At 47.7% G+C, this 23,277-nt stretch overlaps 1 protein-coding gene across 3 annotated transcripts in view; it reads right to left on the bottom strand.

Moving 5' to 3' along the window:
• The window catches only part of Dpf3 (double PHD fingers 3), a 201,632-nt gene extending 181,906 nt beyond the window's left edge, over positions 1-19,726 (bottom strand). For all 3 annotated transcript variants that reach the window (XM_042692793.1, XM_042692792.1, XM_042692794.1), the window contains exon 1: positions 19,627-19,726. In XM_042692793.1, the coding sequence (XP_042548727.1) occupies positions 19,627-19,658 (32 nt within the window). In that variant the 5' untranslated portion in view covers positions 19,659-19,726. The remainder of the gene's footprint in view (positions 1-19,626) is intronic.
• Between the last annotated feature and the right edge of the window lie 3,551 nt (positions 19,727-23,277).

The following is a 23,277-nucleotide window of genomic DNA, read 5'->3' as shown; positions in this document are numbered from 1 at the left end:
CATCCCCCAGAGATGTGTGTAATTAGATAAAAATGAGGACAGAATATGTCTAAGTATCCGTCATACTGGGATGGCTGCCCAGAAAGGAAAATGCACCAGGAAGCGGACAGCCCTTGTGGTGTGCATCCTTGGTCCTGCAGGGCTAAGGGGGAGAGACATCTCATAGAGCAGGCACCAATGCATTACCACCTTTCTCCATTGACAGACATTTTAGGCACAGTTCTGTGTCTGCCTATATTTTATGCATCACCAGCATTGCCTGTGGCTTTCTACATTGAATGACAGCTAGCCAATCTCCTGGACTAAAAGTTGACTCTAAGAATCTAACTCCTCCTTAGGTCTTCATCTTCCTCTAAATACAGAGGCAAGCCCTTTAAAAGTGGCACCTTCAGCCAGGCGCTCGTGGCTGTAATCCTAGCTACTCAGGAGGCTGAGATCTGAGGATCATGGCTCAAAGACAGCCCAGGCAAGAAAGTCCGTGAGACTCCTATTTCCAATTGACCAGCAGAAAATCAGAAGTGACACTGTGGCTCAAGTGGTAGAGTGCTAGCCTTGAACTGAAGAGCTCAGAGACAGCACTCAAGACCAGAGTTCAAGCCTCATGACTGATTAAAAAAAAAAAGTGATATCTCCAGCCAGGTGCTGGTGGCACATGCTTGTAATGCTAGCTATTCAGGAGGCTGAGATCTGAGGATCATGGTTTTAAGCCAGGCTGGGCAGAAAAGTCTCCATGAGACTCATCTCCAATTAACCACTCAAAAACCAGAAATGGTGTTGTGGCTCAAGTGATAGAGTGCTAGCCTTGAGCAAATAGCTCAGGGACAGTGTCCAGGCCCTGAGTTCAAGCCCCATAACTAACAACAACAACAAAAAAAAAGTGACACCTTTTTCCAAACAACCTACCACAAAGAAGGATCTAGAAAGGGACTAACACAGCACAAAGACATACAGAAGTCACCAGATAAGCCAGGCACTGGTGGCTCACACCTATAATCCTAGCTACTTAGGAGGCTGAGATCTGAGGATTACAGTTTGAAGCCAGCCCAGGCAGGAAAGTTTTTTTTTTTTGGTCCAGTAGTGGGGCTTGAACGGGGCTTGAACTCTGGGCCTGGGCGCTGTCCCTCAGCTCTTCAGCTCAAGGCTAACGCTCTACCACTTGAGCCACAGCGCCACTTTGGCTTTTTTTTCTTTTTTTGCTTATGTGGTGCTAGGGAATCGAACCCAGGGCCTCAAGCATGCAAGGCAAGTGCTGTAGACCACTGAGCCACCTTCCCAGCCCCAAATGTGACTTTTTGTTGTTGGTTTTTGTGGTGGCACTGGGGCTTGAACTCATGGCCTTATCAGTTGCTGGACAGGCATTACACCACATGAGCCACTTTACAACCCCAGACCTGTGATCATTTTTTTTTGGGGGGGGGGGTCCAGTCATGGGGCCTGAACTCTGGGACTGGGCACTGTCCCTCAGCTCTTAAGCTCAAAGCAAGCACTCTACCACTTGAGCCACAGCACCACTTCTGGCTTTTTCTGCTTATGTGGTGCTAAGGAATCGAACCCAGGGCCTCATGCATGCAAGGCAAGCACTCTACCACTGAGCCACCTTCCCAGCCCCAGGAAAGTCTTTAAGATTCTTATCTCCACTAAACTACCAAACAAGCTGGAAGTAGAGCTGTGGCTCAAGTGGTAGAATGCTAGCCCTGCACAAAAAGGTCAGGGACAGAGCACCAGCCCTGAGTTCAAGCCCCAGGACCAGCACAAAAGAAAGACAGAGAGAGAGAGTAGAGAAAGGTCACAGAAGAGATCAGAACTGCTCCCAATATGAGAGGTAAAGGCATTGGCAGGGTCCAGAAAATCCTTTGTCTCGCTGTCCAGGAAACCATCTGCATTGGGCATGATTGGAACGCTGACTCTGAGAGCTAGTTATCCACCTAGGCATCTATACTGTACAAAGTACACAGCAGGGATTCTTAAAAAGAATATATATCTAGCTGCACACAGAGACTCACTCCTGTAATCCCAGCTGATGAGCACTGAGGTTCAAGGCTAGTCCAAGGCCTCATCTCAACCAATAAAAAGCTGGGCACTGCCAGATCACACCTGTTATCTCAGCTACTCAGGAGGTTGAAATCCAGAGGATCACATTTCAGAGCCAGCCGGAGCAGAAAGTTTGCAAGACTTTATCTGCAAGATAACCAGCAAAAAGCAGGGCCTGCAACATGGTTCAAGTGGTAGAGGGTAAACAAACAGGCCTTCAGTTCCAACCCCAGAACTGCCATAAATTCATTCACTCATTCATTAATTTTTTTTTAAGCTGGGCACAGTGTGGTAGATCTATCATCCCAGCTATAGGAGAAATGTAAACAGGTAGACTGCAGTCCAGGACAACTCAAGCAAAATAAAGATCCTATTCGAAAACTAATACAAAATATTAAAAAGCACTGGGATGTGTTTCCAAAGTGGTAGAGTATCTGCTCCAGCCCATGACTGGACTGACGCTGCCTCCAAAGTTTGATAAAGCAGACAATAGACTGTCAGTAGATTTCAACCTTGGGACAAACCATTAAAGTACTCACATCTGCTGGTCTTCTTTATCTTAAGAATTAAAATTTAAAAAAAAAAAAAAGGAGCCAGACACTGGTGGCTCACGCCTCTAATCCTACCTACTCAGGAGGCTGAGATCTGAGGATCACAATTCAAAGCCAGCCCAGGCAGGAAAGCTCTTGTGGTATAATAGTTACTCAGTAAAACTTGAATGGTTCTTCAGTAGCCATGCACACACCAGAGGCTACTTCTTACCTCAAAGAAAGCAAGGCCAAAACAAAAAGATTTGGCTTCACTTCTGAAGACCAAAGCTGCTTGGATGTGAGGCTGAAGGGGACAAGGAAGAGGCTGTCATAAGCGGGCACTACTCTCCTTCCTCCAGGGCGGCAGGCCCAAGCCAGTACCTGGTTCCTGACACCTAATATTGAAGAGCCTCTTAAGGAATTCCATCACCTCTTCCAAATGCTACCCTTAAGGCAGAGGGTGAGAAACATGCCCATTCTAAAGGCAAATCGCTCACTCAGGACGGTCACAAAAAAAAATCACACTTATTTACTAAACATCTACTAGACTGGCTCCTAGAGAAAGGAAGGCATGCCCTAGCCTCCCAGCACCTTACACTATAACCAACCACAGACAAGAAGGTGTATGCCTGGCGGTGGAGCATGCTCAGGACTGGGGAGGCAGACGTGGGGATCAGCGGGGCAGGGCAGCGATGGTCAGTACAACCTAGGGGGTCAGCAAGGGCTGCACTCAAGACGTCAGGGGCAGGCTGGGGCTGGAGGACAGCTGAACTGCCAGCCTCCAGAAGCCACAAGTATGTTGGGACGTGACCATGACCAGAACAAAATGAGGGGCGCTGCCGGGATACAAAGCATCCTTTCAGACTGACAAGTTCACCCCCACCTCTCCTGCTGATGCTCTCACCAGATAGCCCCGGCATCTGTAAGGCACCCAGAGATGGGCTCCTGGGGGACCGTGAATCTTGTCCACCACCACAAGCTGATGTTTGAATCTAGATGTATTCCCCCCCCCCCCCCCCAGGGAAAGGATCTACAACTTTCCCTAAGATTCTTTTTACTTGTTCATTTGTTTCTCCCTGCTTTAAGTGCTCCACTACTTAAATCACACCCCCAGTCCTTTTGCTTTTAGTTTGTTTTTCAAATAGGATCTCACACTTTTACACTCTTACCTGATCTAGGACTGTGATTCTTCTCCATTCCACCATGATTCGCCATACTCATAAACTTTCCTAAGAGGGCTGGGAAGGTGGCTCAGTGGTAGAGCGCTTGCCTTGCATGCATGAGGCCCTGGGTTCCATTCCTCAGCACCACATAAGCAGGAAAAAAAGCTGGAAGTGGCGCTGTGGCTCAAGTGGTAGAGCACTAGCCTTGAGCTGAAGAGCTGAGGGACAGCGCCCAGGCCCAGAGTTCAGGCCCCACGACCAGACCCAAAAAATAATAATAAAAATAAAAAATAAAAAACTTTCCTAAGAGTCTACAAGGAGTCTGTGAGTGCCAAGGAAGGAAGGATGAAAAAATACCCCGTGGCACACAGAGTATCCTGAGCTCGAAGATGTAGCACCGAAGCCAGGTTTTCCCTTCACCATCTCCTGCGCACAGCTTAGTTCCTGACACAGATCGGTTATGTAGGTTTTCAGGGCTGGCAGAGCTAAAGGGAGGAGAGGTAAGGAGGTGGAAAGAAAGCCACCATTTTCATCACAAAACAGGTCTGTGAATATTCACTCTTCCTTGGGAACTAGCCTAGACTTTAAAAACCTGTACCTCTCTTCTTAGGACACAGGAAATGAGACCTTCCCAGAGCCAATACTGTAAATTGAACTTCCTAAACGTGAATACAAGTCACTCAGGGCAATTCATACAATCCCCCAGATCAGGCTCAAACTATCCCTGGCAGTTGCCTAGCAACAGTTAACCCTGAAGACTTATCACCAAACCAAAATGCCAAAAGGGCATTGTATAGGACACATTGGCTCTGAAAAACAGCCCCTATGTAGGCGCGTCTGCCAGACCTCTGTGCAGTTGTTGGGATACAAGTAGACTTGGCAGCCCAGTGGAGGATGGGACACAGAGTTGGGTTGTGTGTCTGTCCGCCACTAAGAAGCAGACATGAGAAGGGAAACAAGGTTGAAGGAGAAAGCAGTTCAGCTAGAGAAAAAACACACCTCTTCACTTCTCCTTTCAGAGTATCCCAGCAATTACTCTCCCAAGTATTTGCTAAGCAGATGCTAGCAGGCAGTGGCAGGAAGTTTTAGCTACACCCTTAATCAGCTCTGCCCTAAAGCCAGCATCCTGACGCAGCTCTAGCACCCACAGTGCCAGGCATGGTGATACATCTGCTGTCCCAGTAATAGGATCACCCAATCAATTTGAAGACCAGCCCTAGGACATAGTAAGAGATGGACTCATATTAAAAACATAAAATAGAGCCGGGCACTGGTGGCTCACGCCTGTAATCCTAGCTACTCAGGAGGCTGAGATCTGAGGATTGCAGTGCAAAACCAGCCCAGGCAAGTAAGTCTATGACACTCTTACCTCCAATTAACTACTAAAAAAAGCCGGAAGTGGAACTGTGGCTCAAGAGGTACAGCACTAACCTTGAGCACAAATGCACAAGGGCAGTGCCTAGATCCTCAGTTCAAGCCCCAAGACCAGCTCTAACAAAAAAAAAAAAAGCAAAGAAGGATTGGAGGCACGGCTCAAGTGCAAACCCCTGAGTTCCAATTAAAGGCCCTAATTTTGTTTGTTTTTAAATGAAAAGCTCAGAAACTCCTTCAGCAAGTGTGAAGTGAGGCTGGCTTTCCTAAGACAAACTTTCCAATCCAAACCATCACTCAGACCAGCACTGGGCCGGAGGGGAGCTCCAGAGGAAACCTTTGAAATCCGCCATCCCTGCCTGCCGGGCAAAGGGTCTTGGGACCAGGTGAAGCGGCCAATAAATATCTCAGTCTGCAGGAAGAGCAAATGCAGAAGTCAAACAACAACAAATAAGGCGGATATAAATCCAGATAAAATATTAAAATCATTAAATGGCTGCTGCTCCCTGAAGATTGGGAAAAATGAAGAGAGTTAATTAAAAGCAATCTCCATGCCCTGCTGAGCCGGCCAGCTCTGATAAATCAGCAGCTGGGGCTGCTGTGGAGGGCAAGCGAGGGGCTTCAGGAAGGGGGGGCTGGCCAGCAGAGGGGGGTCTGCGACACAGATAGCTGTAACAGTGAATTGAACACAGTGACTGAAGTTGCATGTCCTATTAAATACTTTATGATGGCTGAATAAAGTTGTTCTTTAGAGAGGGAAAATTAAACAAAAGAATAGAGAGGTGAGCATGGAGAGTCATCATTTGTCTGATGGGGCCCGTCACTTCTGACATCCATATTTCTTCTTGCAACCTGATCGGCAAAGGTAGATGTGTCTTTTATCTTCTAAAATCTCTCTACAAAGGCTCAGGCTGAGCTGGATACTAAGGACTCATGCCTGTAATCCTAGCTACTCTCCTAACCACTCCGGAGGCTGAGATCTGAGGATAGAAGTTCGAAGCCAGCAGGAGCAAGAAATTCTGTGAGGCTCTTATCTTCCCTAAACTACCCAAAAGGCCAGAAGTGAAACTATGGCTCAAGTGGTAGAGCCTAGCCCTGAGCAAAAAAAAAAAAAACTCAAATGACAATGCCCAGGCCCTGAGTTCAAGCTCTAGGATAGACACACACACACACACACACACACACACACACACACACACACACACACACACACACACACACACACACACACACACACACACACACACAAAGCTTGGTCTATGTCTTTTGTCAGGAAGTAGGAGAAAACTCCCCAGTCAGGGAAAAGAATGGAGGGAAATCAGAGATAGAAAAAAAAAAAAAAAATCTTCAAAATTCCCATCCCTCATTCAGGCGAGACTTTTAGTCCAAAATTGAAAGGTCAGCAAAAATGGTAGAAATTCTTCTTTCTTTTTCTTTTCCTTCTTGCTTTCTTTTTTCCTTCTTTCTTTCCATCCTTCCTTCCATTCTTTCTTCCTTTTTTTTCTTCTCTTCTTGCTTCCTCCTCTCTGAAGTCAAATAAAGTTGTTGTTTTTTTAAGGAAAAAAAAAAAAAAAACACCAGAATTTAGGAGCCCAGTTGGAAATCCAAAAAGACAGCAATTTTAGATGTGTTAGAAGGGCAGGCCTCCCTCTGTTCTTCAGGAAAGCCTGAGTTCTTCCTTGATGAAAACACAATCAAGAGAAATGATTGGGGGAAAGTGGTTTTTCTCCTCCATGGCGTCAGGATTGGAAGGGGAGTGGTGCATTGGGGGAACATAAGGAATTATGCATTTGGATATGCATTGTAATTAGGTGGACAGAGCAGCCGCCTGTTAATTTTTCTTGCTTGTTTCCACTTAGCATTCATCACAGGCACTCCACCATAGAGCGCTCCCATGATAATAGATAGTTCTGCATTCGCTAAGTCCTCGGGGAAAATAATTAGCAGGAGAGAATATATTCTCTCCACTCCCACTGCCCCATCCACCCTGCCCTCCCCCAGCTCCAGTGGCTCATTGCCTCCCACCCTCCCTCCCTCCCCACTGACAGTGGCTTCCTGAGAGAGGCCTAGGGGAGCAGTCAGCCTTCTGGGTCACAAACACTTATTCGGCCCTGCCACAGAGCAAGGGTCTCCACTAGAAGGAGAAAGAGACAGAGCAGAGACCTTGCTGGAAACAGAAATCCTAGTGGCCATTCTGATGCTTGGTTCAGAGTGGTTGGATGGCCAGCAAGATTGGCCAGGGCAGAATCAAGGAGTCTTGAAAGTCAAAGTGGGTTGGGACTGGTCTAACAGAGCTCCATTCTAAGATGTGTGGAGAGACCTTGGTTGAGGATCCATGGGAGGAGTCCAAGATGACTTTGAACTTGCCTTGCTTTGGGAAAGTAAAAGGATCATGGTGGCTTCGCAGCCAGATTTGAGTCTGAAGCATTTCCAAGGCTGGGAGCTAGCATCAAACTTGATAATTGACTTCTCAGGTCTAAACTGCACCATGGTATTCCTCATAGTCTACTGCTCTGAACAGATAGCATTTTCCCTACTGGCCTCTGTGTTTATGAGCAGATCCACATTTTAGCTCCCTTTCACCTCTTTGCTCTCTGCTGTCGTGTGTGTGTGTGTGTGTGTGTGTGTGTGTGTGTGTGTGTGTGTGTCTGTGTCTGTGTCTGTGTCTGTGTGTGTCTGTGTCTGTGTGTCTGTGTGTCTGTGTGTCTGTGTCTGTGTCTGTGTCTGTGTCTTGTGTCTGTGGGTCTGTGGGTCTGTTTCTGTGACTGTGTGTGTGTGTCTGTGTGTGTGTCTGTGGGTCTGTGTGTCTGTGGGTCTGTGTCTGTGTCTGTGGGTCTGTGGGTCTGTGTCTATGATTGTGTCTGTCTGTGAATACTGGGGCTTGAACTCACTCAGGGCCTTGAGCTCTCCCTTGGCTTATTTCACTCAGGGCTGGTGCTCTACCTCTTGAGCCACACCTCCACTTCTGTCTTTTTGCTGGTTAATTGGAGATAAGAGTCTTATAGACTTTTCTGCCTGAGCTGGCTTCAAACATCCACCTTCAGATCTCAGCCTCCTGAGTAGCTAGGATTACAGGTGTGAGCCACCAATGCCCAGCCCTACTGTCATCCTGGTAGGAGGAGGAGCCAGGGCCTGGGCTAGCCTCAAACCTGAGCCCCAGCTGAGCTTTTACATGTGTGCACACCCAGCTCAGGGCTGCCAGGAGAAAGGAAATGAGGCCTCTCTTGAGCTCATCCTCTCGCCTATTTGAAGCTCAGACAGTGGGGAGATCCCACGGAGATGCTGGGGCAGGATGAGGAAGGTTTGCATTTGCTAAGAAACGAAGATGAGACAGAATGCCAGACACACCGCATTTGTTTTTCCTTTCATCTTGAAAATAATGCTTAATAGATTATTTAGCACTGATCCTCTGAGAAGGCCCCAATCAGCTCGAGGAAACTTTTCAATTCTCTGTGGAACGCCTCACGTGTGTAGATTCTGCCTTCTAGAATGTTTACATGTTTGTTACTTCATTTGGGCCTGTGAGAGGAGGTGGGGTAAGCCGAGCAAAGGGGCAGGGCAGAGGAGAAGAAAGGAGTTTCTGGCCCCCTCATTGTTTAAAATGAAAGAAAGGCCTGCCTCACTCATTCTGGACTCTGAGACTGTCTGTCGGGTCATCCCAGGTGCTCCAGCCCTGTCTATTGCCAGGCAGTAGCCCTTGATCTGCATAGGTTCGGAATCTTCATTCCAAGCCTCACCTTGCAGCTGCTACCACTCAGCCCCTGGAATCTCCTGAACCCCTCAAGAAGTCTTCGGGCTCATGGCAAGATCTAAGAAAACAGTGACCTTTGTACCTGAAGATAAGAGAGGTCAGCCTCTGGTTTTCTAGTCCCCCCTCCCCCTGGGGGGGGGGGGCAGGGAATGGCATGCCTCCAGGAGGTCTGGGGAAGTAGCTAACACCATGACTATCACTTTATGTTGTTTTCTTCTATTGTCTGACCAGAATTTGAACTTGTTTGGTTGGTAGTCTACGACTTGAACCACACCTCCAGCCTGGCTTTTTGCTGGTTAACTGGAAATGGCATCTCAAGTCCTTTTCTGCCCAGGCTGGCTCTAAACCAAGATCCTCCAATAGCAGCCATGGGAGCAGCTAGAATTACAACCATAAACCACCAGTGTTTGGCTTATTTTAAGTTTTATAAGGTAGTAAGGGCCACCTGTACTATCTAGAAATATAGCACCTACATTTTAAGGAGTCCAAAAATAAAAGGAACCTAGGCATCTGCCCAAAGAATTAAAAACAGGAACTCAAGCAACTACTTGGACAAATGTTCATAGCAGCTTTATTTGCATTAGCCAAAAGGTGGAAATGGCCCAAGTGTCCATTACCAGATAAATGGCTAAACAAAAATGTGGTATATACAAACCATGACCATAAAAAGGAATGAAGTTCTGATACATGCTACCACATAGATGACCTCTGAAGACATTATGCTAAATGAAATAAGCCAGACACAAAGGGACAAATACTGTAAGATTCCACTTATAGGAAGTACTTGGAACAGGCAAATTTGAAGAGGCCTAAAGCAAGATAGTGCCTCCTAGAAGCTGCAGACAGTAGAGGAATGGGGAAGTGTTTGTTTCATTTGGGTACTGGAGGTTGAGGCCAGGCCTTCACCTATGCTAAATGCTACCTCAACCACTCAGCTATACACTTTAGGCCAGAAATTTATTGTTTAATGAGTACAGCCAAAGTTTCTCATTTGGAGTGATGAAAAGGTTCTAGAAGTGGATAGTGGTGATAGTTGTACAAGTGTATTTAATGCCACTGAATTGCCCACTTTCAAGCAGCACATTTTAAGCTATGCACAATTTTTAAATTTTTACCACAATTTTAAAAAAAAGATAAGAAAAGTATGTCTGTCTGTGCTAGAGATCAAGGTGACTATTTGATTTTTCTTTTGGTTTCAGTCTCTTTCTTACATACTGGCTTCTGTGCATTCGCTGGTGGCTTTTGCAACCCCATCTTCCTGTTGTAAGTGTGCCAAAAAATTGCCAAGAGAACTTTTAATGAAAGCAAAACCTGATAATAATCCCTCTGTAAAGTCAGGAATTTTTGTTTGTTTTTATGTCAGTATTAGGGCTTGAACTCAAACCTCACATTCTCCCTTGACTTTTTTCGCTCAAAGTGAGTGCTCTACCACTTGAACTACATTTCTTCTTCCACTTATTTGCTGGCTTAATTGGAGATAAGAGTCTCATAGACCTTTCTGCCTGGGCTGGCTTCAAACTTAGATCCTTCGATCTCAGCCTTCTGAGTAGCTAGGATTACAGGTATGAGCCACCGGTGTCCTGTGGAACCTGGGATTCTTTTTTAAGGTATGTCAATGAAGTGGCAAGGCTGTGTGGTTAAGTCTAGACACTGCTGATGCCCACACAGGTACAGGCCAATTCTTGGTCTCCACTGAGTGTTCCCTCAGCAGTAACACAGACTACACTAGAGGACACTCAATGAGACATCATTACAGGTCAGGCAGCTCCCTAAACAATATTCCTTCTGATGCACAAATGGAAGGAATATAAGCACTTTGCTTCCAGTTAATCAAGATATGGGTACCATGGCAGTGGAGGAAGCCAAAGAGACTCAATATTCTCTCTCTCTCTCTCTCTCTCATTGTGCTGGGGATCAAGCCCAGGGCTTTGCAAGCAGTGTGCCATTGAGCTGTTACTGCACAAGCCCTATTAAAATAAACTAAAAGAGGCTGGGAAGGTGGCTCAGTGGTAGAGTGCTTGCCTTGCATGCATAAGGCCCTGGGTTCGATTCCTCAGCACCACATAAGCAAAAAGAAAAAAAAAGCCAGAAATGGTGCTGTGGCTCAAGTGGTAGAGCGCTAGCCTTGAGCTAAAGAGCTGAGGGACAGCGCCTAGGCCCAGAGTTCAGGCCCACGACCGGACCCAAAACAAAAAACAAAAAAAAACTAAAAGAATTTTTTATCATAAATAGTAGTGTTTTTCACAACCAAAAATATTACTTGGATGCTTTTAAACATCAAAATAATCCAATTGGTCTCCCAGTCCCTCTCCCTTCTCTTCCCAGTCCAAGGTTGCAGTGCTAATGAGAAGGAAAACATTTAACAGGAAGAATCAGAGAAAAACCCACATTCTAAACAGCCTATTACCTGGTCCTCAGCCTTAGGCCTTGAGAAGGGATAGAAAGTTCCATCCAGGTTTAAACCCTAAGTAGAAGCCCCCCTATGGCTTCTACTTAGGAAAAGATGGAAAAAAAGATGGAACTGCAGAAAGGATTCCTAGTGTTATGATTTCCCATTGAGGGCCACACTTTAAAACCAAGAATCCATTTATCTACTGAGGGGCATCTAGGTTCTATATCTTAGCTATTAGCATAAAGGTTTGAGAAGTATTCCCTTATAATGTTATTGTTTCTTCTTTTTTTTTTTGTCAGTCATAGTGCTTGAACTCTGGGCTTGGGCACTGTCCCTCAGCTCTTCAGCTCAAGGCTAGCACTGTACCATTTGAGCCACAGCACCACTTCTGGCTTTTTCTGCTTATGTGGTGCTGAGGAATTGAATCCAGGGCCTCATGCATGCGAGGCAAGCACTCTACCACTAAGCCACCTTCCCAGCCCCTGTTTTTGTTTCTTTGTATGTTCTTCCCCATGGTCCAACCCCTGTTGTCACTGTATTTGATTCCGGTGTCCTGCATCTTATATATACATTTTTCTAATTTGGGGAGGGGAAGGGAAATAACAAAATGCTAAATAAGGATACAGGATGATCCATTGTAACAATGAGATGTAAAAGACAGTATGTTGAAAACGAACTTTACAACTTTGGGGGGAGGAGTTGGAGAGGTGGGGAGGAAAGGGATGGTAGGGGAAAAATAAAGGAGGGTGTAACAATGCTCCATAGGAAATGGACTCATTACCTGTTCATGTAATTGTAACCCCTCTGTATAGTATCTTTATAATAATATATATATATTTTTAAAAACACACACAAGAATAAGCTGGTGTCAGTGGCTGATACCTGTAAGCCTAGCTACTCTGGAGACTGAAATCTGAGGATCATGGTTCAAAGCCATCTGGGGCAGATAAATCCAAGAGACTCTTATCTCCAGTGAATCAGCAAAAATCCAGAAGTGGAGGTATGGCTCAAATAATAGAGAACACCTTGAGCAAAAACACTAAGCAAGAGTACAAGGTCCTGAGTTCAAGCCCCAGTGCCAAAATGAAAGAAATTAAAATGGAAAGAAAGAAGGAAGGAAGGAAGGAAGGATGGAAGGAAGGAAGGAAGGAAGGAAGGAAGGAAGAAAAAGAAAGAAAGAAAGGAAGGAAGAAAGAAAGAAAGAAAGAACAGAGAGAAAGAGAGTAAATCTGAACTCTGATCACTGATTGTCTTCTTTGTCCTAATTGACCACAGTATGAACCAGGACACTTTTGACTTGAAGGGAATTTTAAGGTTCATCCTCATCTGAAAGACAAGGAGCGGGAGGCTCAGTAAGGTTACATCTCCAAGATCGTGGAGCAAGTTGGCAGGGTTCAGAGCTGAGATGGAGGCTCTGGATGCCACTCCTGAAACCTTCTCTCTCCCATCACTCTGAAGCTTTCACCAAGGCTTCTGAGGACTTCCGCTGGTAAGAAATGCACACAGAAGAAAGAGCTTGGGACAGGGCCACAACGAATGGCAGGTAAAAGTTGGGGGAGACTGCTCATAGAGATTTCCATGGCAGACAACATAAACAGCAGATTTTCGAGATGAATAACAACAATTTAAACACCCCTCCTTTCACAGCAACCTGAGATGACTACCATCCTGACTTCAGAGAGGGAGGGGAGGGAGCGAAAGGAGGATTAGACATGTGTCATTATTGTTCGCCAGGCCTGGAAGGTACAGGCCCCCCTGTGGGCTATTTGAACCCCACTATTAGGTGCTCAGAGCCTAATCCCCCTGCCCCTCCCTGCTCCCACACGGTGCCCCTGAATCCCCGCTTCCCTCTCTTACCCTGCCAGTACCCTCCAACACACATGACTGCCATTTACAAACACACAACCTAGACATTCTCCATACTCAGGGTCTTTCTCCCCGACTAACACCTCCTAACCACTGCTTTTAAAACTCTAATGCAAATCACAGGCTTCCAAAACCTTCCCTGGTGACAGTTTTACGACCCTAGCTCCATTCATCCATATGGTTTGACAGACTGTGAAACTCCAGTAACTGGACCAATAAGATAAACAAATCGCAAAAACCACCAGTCACTCACACAACTAGAAAACTTGGGAGCTTGTAATGGGTCACAGTATGAATCTCTTTTGTAGTTCTACAATCATCTTTTCTGACCCCCTATGCCAACCTCTTTATCTTTCCTAGTTAAATACCTTCATATTTAAAGACTATTTTAAACTAGGGTCATGCTTACATAAGACTCCTGATGGAAAATGGTGGCTGGGTAAAAATATTTCAATGATTGTGGGAATTTTTTTGGCCAGAGGTTTGCCACATTTGGCTACATTTCCATCTCCAAGTGACTTTCAAAACACTCAAAAACCACAGAAGTTACTTTACAGAGGTTGAAATAATAAACAGACCTGGATTCTGGTACCTTTTATAACCTAGCCTCCAACCACCATGACAATCAGCATAGCTACACTTTGAAAATTGAAATATTGGCCTCAGTTTCCTTTTATTTTTTTCCTTTTCTGGTACACTACCAAAACATGCTGGCCATGGCTGCATGTGTGTGTGTGTGTGTGTGTGTGTGTGTGTGTGTGTGTGTGTGTGTGTGTGTGTGTGTGTGCATGCGCACACATGCACACACCACAGGGCTTGAACTCAGGGAGTGGAAACAATCCCTGAGCTCAAGGCTAAAGCTCTACCACTTGAGCCCAAAGTTCTGCTTCTAGCTTTTTTTGGTGGTAAACTGGAGACAAAAGTCTCATGGACTTTTCTGCCTGGGCTGGCTTAGAACCATGATCCTCAGATCTCAGCCTCATGAGTAGCTAGGATTACAGCCACGAACCACCATAGCATTTTAGATTTTGCTTTGATCTGAAAAGGCATTTCAAATAGCTTGAGCTGAGATCGTTTTTTTTTCCAGATGCATCCAAATTCCAGCTACCTGCAGGACTTCAAGCCAGTCAGAGAATGAGAAATCTCCCAGCAGGTGACTGCTGAAGTTTAGGCTACATGGTAGGTCTACACAGCTCCCACACACAGCCAGTCTCAGATGGCCCCAGGTGGTCTGCTCTTCTCTGAGGTTTACTCTGTGACAACATCTCGAACTGGGTTCTGCCAGAAATTAATCTCTCTTTTTTTTTTTGGAGGGGGGTCCAGTTGTGGGGCCTGAACTCTGGGCCTGGGCGCTGTCCCTCAGCTCTCCAGCTCAAGGCTAGCACTCTACCACTTGAGCCACAGCGCCACTTCCGGCTTTTTTCTTTTTGTTCATGTGGTGCTGAGGAATCGAACCCAGGGCCTCATGCATGCTAGGCAAGCACTCTACCACTAAGCCACCTTCCCAGCACAAATTAATCTCTTTTACTATGGGTATGTCATGAAACCCAAGACACTCGTGGAAAAATAAGTGGATGAAGTTTGGTAGGGCTTGTAGCCAGTGGCAACCCAAAAGCTGATAGAAAAGGTGGTTCTTAGGCATCTTTTGGCTTCAAATGTGTGAGGATCCTTCTTCATAAAGAGCTGAAATAATGTCCATAAAAGGCTGCAAGTCCAGAAAGTCCCAACCCAACTGCTCTTCGCTTAGTACCTACCACCCCCCTCCCTCCACACACACACACCTAAATTGAAACAGCCCAGAGAAGATTAAACCCGAGAATGTGGCCCAGTCTTTTCTCTCCTGTCAACACAGCTAAGCTGAGGGCTCACAGCAAGCGTGAGATCTGGCTTCTCCCTTTCACATGTCTCCAAACCACTTGAGATTAGAACGCCAGGGTGTGCAGGGCAGAGAAGGGAGACAGAAAGGGTTTCAGCCCAGCTATACAATGACCCCTGTTTGACCTTGGCTAAGTAAACCAAGGTGTACTTCAATCCACATTGTGTCCTTCGTAACAAAGCAGGGATGCCAACACACACATCCAAGCAAGAGAAAAGGTTGTTTCTGTTTTTTGTTTGGTTGGTTTGTGTTTATATGGGGGGAGGGTTCTTTTGTTGCTGTTGAGGGTTTGTTATTGTTGTTTGTTGTTGTTGTTTGGTAATAGAGGAGTTTGAACTCCAGCCTAGGCCTAGACTAGGCAGGTGAACTATTACTTGAGCCACACATTCAGTGCTCAAAAGTGAGACAATTATGCATATGTGTGTTCATCATTATGAGCATCACCCAATAGTTGGCTTCGTTTCATTTTTTTATAAATAATTAACTTGAGGTAAAGCTCTCTAGGTTTACATGGAATTAGTCAAAAATAATAAGTTACGTTTTTAATACGCAGATTGTTATAATACTAGATACATATGTGCATAATCAAGTCTGGCAGAAGGTGGCAGACATTCCCTGTTAAGTACATACAAGCCAGAGTTTAGATAATTTGCAGAAAGAGTAAGTTGTTGAAGAGTAAGATGTTAGTAGACTTGGAGGAAGGTGGTTTAGGTGATTTACTAAAGTAGATCAAGATTAGAATTTATATTAAAAGCATTGCTTCCTGGGTATACAGAAATGAACCATTATACAAAATGTCAGGTGACTTACACACAGACCTTTACCAAATCCATACTTCAAGTTACATATGGGTGTTCATTTTGCTATCTGGCTCTCATTTGCTTGTGTTAAAAGAAAAAAAATGGAGATGACTCACACATCTCTGCTGAGACAATATAGTTGCTAAATTAAATGATGGGTCGTGCACATTTACACATCAGACATGTCCCTTGGTGCTTTTAAATTCTATTTGTCCAGATGTGACTGCCTGGTTTGTGGGGCCACCTGCTGTGTCCCCTTTGTGATCCGATCAGTCCGGCAGCTCCTGTTTCTGCCTCTAACACCCTGTTGGGCAGTAATAAGATGTTAAAGACGACAACAGAGAGCCAAGCCAGGCTGCCAGCTTCAGAGAGGAAGGGGGTGAAGGGTACAACAAGGAAGAAAAAGACAGGGAGTTGTGGAGAGATCAAAGACAGCCAAGAAGAAAGCCAAACTGCTAAGAAAGAGTAACATGGCTTCAGGAGCTCAGAGCCTTTAAAAAAGATCCTCCCCCCGCCCCCCCCCAAAGCAAAGAGATTCCAATTGTACCATCCAGTTTCCCCCTACTGGGCTAAATGAATTATGGGATGTCCCAGATGGAATAAACTAGCATCATGAAAAATAGTCCATCTACTTGGGTGTTGTAGGAAACCTGATCTGGTTTTATACAACCTCTACTTCATCCCCAGACCCAGTGGAAATCTTTGTGTGACCAGTTTCTGTAGGGGGCGTTCTTGATGTTGGCTTTTTTTTTTTTTTTTTTTTAGGAAGGGGGGGTGGAGAGACTCAGAAACCACACAGAGAAAATGCTAATGTCGCAGCGCTCATAAGCATAAAAACATAGCTCTCCAAACCCCTCGCTCGCTCCCCCTCCTCCCCTCCCCGCTAGCCAGCCCAGCCCGGCCGCTCGCCGAGCCACTGCCGCTTTGTTCTAATTTATCCCATGCATAATTTATTCACGTGTGTTTTGTTTCCTGATCAGCAACTTCTAAACACAAATGAAATAGGAAAGGTGTTTTACTAAACACGTTTTCTTTAAATAAAAAAATAAGGCAGAGGTGTCCACCAATCGCAACGTGTGTGCTCCTTCCTACAGAGCTTAATAGTAATAATAATAATAATATAATAAATTAAAAGAAATGCCTCATGCAAAAAAAAAAAAAAAGCCTGGCGGAAGGGGGTATTGTTTACGACCCCCCGGCCCCTAGGGAAAGAGGCTGCGGTGGCAAACAGGATGGCTAATTATAAATGACCACCCAACTCCCCGCCCCCCAGGGAAGCGCGCGCACTCGGCTGGCTGGCGGGGCTGCGGGGCGTGCTGGAGGAGGAGGGAGTGTGCGGGGTGTGTGCGCCACGAGAGAATTACGCACGCATCCCCGTTACAAATGTTTCTAATGACACCCAGTGCGAATGTAATTCACAACTAATTCCAGTAACCAGTCTGGATTTGGTCACCTTCTTCCCGCCTCTCGCTCCCCCCCCCCCCGCCCACACACGCACCCACGGTGTGTGTGCGTGGGGGTGTGGGATGGGGTGGAGCGAGCCGGGGGAACCCCGGAGCGCCAGATGCTGCGTAAGCCGGTTGTGGATGGGGGGGGGGGGGGGGGAAGGCCGGTGCCGGCGGGGAGGGAGGCGGGCAGCCTGCGCGTGGCAACCCCGCACACACGTGAACTAGATCCCCGGAACTTTCCGTTTGCCAGGGTGGCCTCCGCACACATCAGCTCGGCGGGGTGATTCCGGCTGGGAAATGGGGAGGGGAGGAAGGGAGAGTGGCAGGGGATGGGGGGAGGAAGCGGAGAGGGAACGTCGCACCTCAGCGGTGGGTTGGGTAGAAAAACTCGCCGCCTCGGCGGTGTGGCGGGCGCGAGCGACCCCAGAGCGAAGAGCAAGGCGAAGTTACGCCCATTTATTTCTGCCAGAAAACATTAGCTTCCTCGGGTTTGAAATGCAGGAGTATCTGAGCTTCCGAGCGAGCACGGAAGCCCCAGGACTCCTCTCCGACCACCCACCCACCATCCATCCATCCATCCATCCATCCATCCATCCATCCATCCGTCCATCCATCCGTGGCTTCCAGCGTCCTCTGGATGGCGACGTCCGTCATGAACTCCGCGACCTGGGACATGGCTCCCCGGTGTCTGGCTGCTGGCAGAGGCGCCGGTGCGAACTCGCCGCCGGGTTCTCTCTCCCCCGAGCGCGCGCGATCCTCTCTGCCTTGGGGATCCCCGCGTCACCCACCCCACCCCACCCCCGCCGCTCCCCACTGGGACCCCGGATCCTGGGTGCACAGCCGCCCACCCAGCGGCCGGCGAGGAATTCGGGAGGAAGCCCTCGGTCCGCACCTCCCCCCTCCCCGCCGTGGGAGTCCTGGGTCCAAGGGGCGCTGACCCCGACCCACGCTGCCCCGCGGTCCGCGGGGAGCCACCCTCGGCCAACGTCCCTGCCAGCAGCACCCCTCTTCTTTTTCTTCTTTTTTAAAACAGCAACACTAGTTTTCCAAGGCCAACACTACCACCACTACCCGCCCCCCAGCTCCACGATCACAAGCGGACTTGGCTGCTTAACAGTTCCACTGACAGGAAGGAAGGAAGGAAGGAAGGAAGGAAGGAAGGAAGGAAGGAAGGAAGGAAGGAAGGAAGGAAGGAAGGAAGGAAGCAGGCAGGCAGGCAGGCAGCAGAAATTGGCTGTGCGACCCAGGGTCTGGCCCCCGCGAGTCCTCCCCTAGCCCGCCCCCCTCCCCGCCTCCGACCGGGGATCCGGGCGTCCGCTCCAAGCCTCCCCGAGGCGGCCACTGGCACCTGCCTCTCTGGCTGAAGCCGGGAGCAGACGCTGCCCGCCCCACTGGGAGCCCCCAAATCGCCTCTGCGCCCGCCTCGGCTTTGCACCTAGAGGCGGCGAGAGCACCAATTCCTAAGACCTGCCTGCCTTCAAATCCACCTCAAGTTAACCCGAGTCGTTCATTTACTACAGCCTGTTTGCCCACAAAAAAAAGAAGAAGAAGAAAAAGAAAGAAAAGAAAGAACAACGCCGACACACCGGCGACCGCCCGGAGCGCTTTCACCGTCCGAGCCGCCGGAGCAGAAAAGCCCGGGGCAACCACCTGGGCCCCAGGGCTCCGGGGACCCGCTGCACCCCCACCTCCCCACACCCCCCTGTCGTCCTCCCAACTCCGGAAGGTTTGGCACAAACTCCCGGAGAGAGATCGGAAAGCGGAGAGAGCGCCCCGCAAACTCCGGAGCTGCAGCGGGCAGTGCGCTCTCCGCTCGCCCCCGGCGGACGTGGAGCCGGGCGGGCGGGCGGGGTGGGGGGGGCCTGGGGCTCCCGGGGCTGGATGGGGGGAAGGCGGGGGCAGGCTCTCCGCCAAGCGCACCCGAGCGGCCCCTGCCCCGCGCTCCGTCCCGACTCCGTCGCCCCCCACACCCCCCCACCCCCGTCCCCATCCCAGTCCCCGGTGCGGCACTCGTCTCCCGGGCAGGCAGGGGACTCGGGGGACCGTGCCGTCCCCGAGCTACCCACAGACCCTGCGAGCCCGGGAGCGCAGGAGCGCCCGGCTCACCACCCACCGGTGCCCCCTCCACACACACACACACACCCCTGCGCGGTCCTCCAATTAAACCCAACACAAATGTAACAATCTTCTTTTTGTTAATTGCATCTCCTGACATTTCTGCGCGCTGGGAGGAAAATAAAGCAGATGAAGAAGTAAGAGCAGAAAGAAAAGAGAGGAGCCCCGCCGCAGCTGCGGGCGCCGGCCAGCGCCGAGCACCGGCGGCGCTCCGCACGCAGAAGGCGCCTTTTTTTTCATATTGAAACCACGCGGAATATGTACATTTTTTAGTCTTACTTACGCTTTCAGGGGGTTGTGAATGACAGTCGCCATTTTGCTACAATGTAACAGAATATTGTCTGTCTCAGAGTTCTAAAGGTTCGCTCAGGGGAAGCGGCGGGCCAATCAAAGCACGGGATACCGGCCCGCCGACCAATCGGCGCGGCTGGTCGCCAGGTGGGCGGGGCCTGCGCGGTGGTAGTTATTAGGGGAGCTGTCAAAGCCCAGAGGTCACTCCCTTTTGTAGAGGCCGTGAGCGAGCAGGTCTTAAAGGGGCAGTGCCTCGCTAGCAGTTGATTCTCCGATTGAAGACCCACGGGAGAGTACTCTAGCTTGGTTTGAGTCCCTACTTTTTTAAATAACTGGAGTGTTTGCGCTCTTGGATAGAAATATTAACATAATGCCCACGAATCATTGAACTCTGTTCATTAGCTTTAGACTTTGCATATCACCGGGTTTTTATTTTTTGTTTCTTAACTTCCACCCCCCTCCCCCCTGCCGGTAAATCCTTGGGTCCCAGTGCAAAAGTTGGAAGGCTGCCGTTTTCTCCCAGAAATTACTATACGTGCCCAGCTGTTTACTAATGCTCTGGGTCCTTTAGCTGTTTAGCATTCTTGTCCCCCCCCCCCCCAAGTGTTTTATCTCCGGCCACCTTTCTCTCTGGGTTTCTTGGAACTGCCACCCTGTTCCTGGAGACTGCAGGACAGCAACTCCCCTCCCCCTGGAATGTCTCAATGTCAGGCTCCGCTCCCGCCCGCAGCCAAGGCTTTCGTTATGTAATTCACGGGGGCCACTCTGCACGATCCCCCTCGCCCCGGTGCGTTATCCCTCACCGGAAACTTCCGAAGTGATCAGACTCCAGCCAGCTAGAGAGCTGGGTGGTACCTGGCGCGCTGAAGGGTGGGAAGATTTAAGGCAACTTTTGGAAAGGCTCTGCAAGTCACTGGGCAGAAGTTGTAGAGCCCCCGACTGGAGGTTGCCAGAGTTTCTTCGGGGAGTGGCAGGAGGTATTCGGGCGCCACCTTTCAGTATTTAGATAGAAGGTGAAAAGAATTTGGTATAGTGATGTGACCTGAGCCATCCAGAGAGCCCCACGTCTGCCTGGAGAGAATGTGAATATCTAAATAACAAGTCCTTGACACAACTGGAAGGCTACTGCGAAGTCAGGCAACCTCCCGGCACAGAGAGGATCCTCATGGATGAAATCGCACTAAATCCCATAAAAGAGCAGGTTCTTCATTAGCGGGCAGGAGTCTGGCTATTATCCCAAAGCTGCTTAATCAGGTCAAATAGTTAAGATTGTGGGGAAAGGGCAGAGCGTAGGAACTGGAGGGTAACCAGAGGGTAAATAGCTCTTTGTCATATCTCTTGCTCCTCTCAAGGCAATGAATAGAATAAAATAACTTTTTTTTAAGTATCCTGGATCCTTCAACTTCATGCAGGAGTCAAGTTATGAACAGGCAGAACAAGACTATGTTTGTAACCCACTTGAAGTGTGTGTACACTGTGCTAAGGCTTGAACTCATGCTGTCACATAGCTGCTCACAGCTGGTGCTCTACCACTTGAGCTACACCTCCACTTCCAGCATTTTGATGATTAATTGGCAATAACAGTTTCTTGGACTTGTCCCTGGACAGTGTTTTTTTCCCCCTTTGGGTCAGTCCTGGGGCTTGAACTTAGAGCCTGGGCACTGTCCCTGGGCTCTTTTTGCTCAAGGCTAGCACTCTGACACATTGAGCCACAGCTTCACTTCTGGTTATCTGATGGTTAATTGGAGGTAAGAGTCCCACAGACTTTCCTGTCCAGGCTGGCTTTGAACCATGATCCTTGATCTCAGCCTCCTGAGTTGCTAAGATTACAAGTCTGAGCCACCAGTGTCCTGGCTCACTTGACATTTCTAGCCCTTTTTCTCTGCTTAGTATCAGAGTCAACTTGTATAGATTTCTTTGTAAACTTTCTGTAGCATCTTGGCTGAAATTACAGTCTGAAAAAGCCATTTCCCTTTCTCAAATTAAAGATTGAAGAACTGCTTGCTTACTAATTTATAGAGGGATTGATTAAAAAACAAGTATTTTGCCTTGGATGGACATGATATCACTAAGAAGTAATATCACACACAGGAAGTCTGAATTGGGCCAGGCACTAGTGGCTCACTCCTGTAATCCTAGTTACTCAGGACACTAAGATCTGAGGATGGAGGTTTGAGGCCAGTCCATGCAGATATATCCAATAGGCTCTTCTTTCCAATTAACCACCAAAAAGCAAGAAGGTGGGGTGTGGCTAAAGTAGTAGAGCACCAAAAGTTTAGGGAAAATATGATACACTGAGTTCAAGCTCCAGTTCTCTCTCTCTTTCTCTCTTTCCTTCTCTCTCTCTTTCCTTCTCTCTCTCTTTCTCTCTTTCTCTCTCTCTTTCTCACACACACATACACACACACATGTCTGAGTTGAAAGCATCAGTCAGAACTCTCACCTCAGAGAGAGATTATCATCAAAGGCACAGCAATTCAAACTGGAGGACAACATATTTCAACATATACAGCCTGCAAAGGAAATAGGAAGTTTAAGAGGCTTCCTTGAATGAGGCTTATAAATTTAATGGAGAAGAGAGGAAAAGCAAATTTATACTACATTAAAAATGCATGCTCTACACATTTTATTTATTAGGTTAAGGCCCTGATGTAGAACCTAGCATAATCTCCTGAAAATGGCAGATTGGTGGTAGAGCTTATGCTTGATTGAACTTAGTTCAATTGCCAAAACCAACAATCCATCAACCAACAAATGAAAAGGAAAATGGCACATCACATCTGCCTTCACTTTGAGAAACTTTAATGCAAAACTTAACTAAGAGCTGGGTGTCCGTCTCTCACACCTGTAATCCTAGCTACTCAGGAGGCTGAGATCTGAGGATCCCGGTTCAAAGCCAGCCCAGGCAGGAAAGTCCATGAGACTCTTATCTCCAATGAACCACCAGAAAACCAGAAGTGGTGCTGTGACTCAAGTAGTAGAGCTGCTAGCCTTGAGCTGAAAAGCTCAGGGACAGTGCCCAGGCCCAGAGTTCAAGCCCCACAACCAACAACAACAACAACAACAAAAACTTAACTAAGAAATAAGCCACGGAAAGCCAGGCACCAATGGCTCATACCTGTAATCCCAGCTACATCTAAAGATCCCAGTTTGAAGGAGCCTAGGCAGGAAAGTCCATGAGGATCCCATCTCCAATTAACTAAAAAGAAAAAATTTGGAAGTAGACTGTAGCTCAAATGGTTTAGTGTTAGCCTTGGGCAGAAGAGCTCAGGAATAGCACCCAGGCTCTGAGTTCAAGCTCCAGGACCAACACACACACACAGAAGTAAACTTCTAGGCACCTATAATACTAGCTACTCAAGCGGCATAGGTCTGAGGATTACTGTTCAAAGCCAGCCCAGGCATGAAAATCTGTGAGACTTGTAATGCCAATTAACCACCAAAAAGCCAGAAGTGAAGCTGTGGCTCAAGTGATAGAACACTAACTGAACCAAAAATTTAAAAAAAAAAACTCAGAGATTGCTTCCAGGCCCTGGGTTGAAGCCCCAGAGCTGGCACAATTTAAAAAAAAAAAAAAAAAAAAAGGAAAGGCAGCTCTTCTTAGAAACAGCCTGATTCAGGTAGGAAGAAGTTGTGAGTCTAG

Source organism: Dipodomys spectabilis, unplaced genomic scaffold (genome assembly GCF_019054845.1).
Source record: "Dipodomys spectabilis isolate Male_0828 unplaced genomic scaffold, ASM1905484v1 ptg000157l, whole genome shotgun sequence".
Lineage (NCBI taxonomy): Eukaryota > Metazoa > Chordata > Mammalia > Rodentia > Heteromyidae > Dipodomys > Dipodomys spectabilis.
The sequence above is the reverse complement of the archived record's forward strand: the minus strand, read 5'-3'. Positions and strand labels throughout refer to the sequence as shown.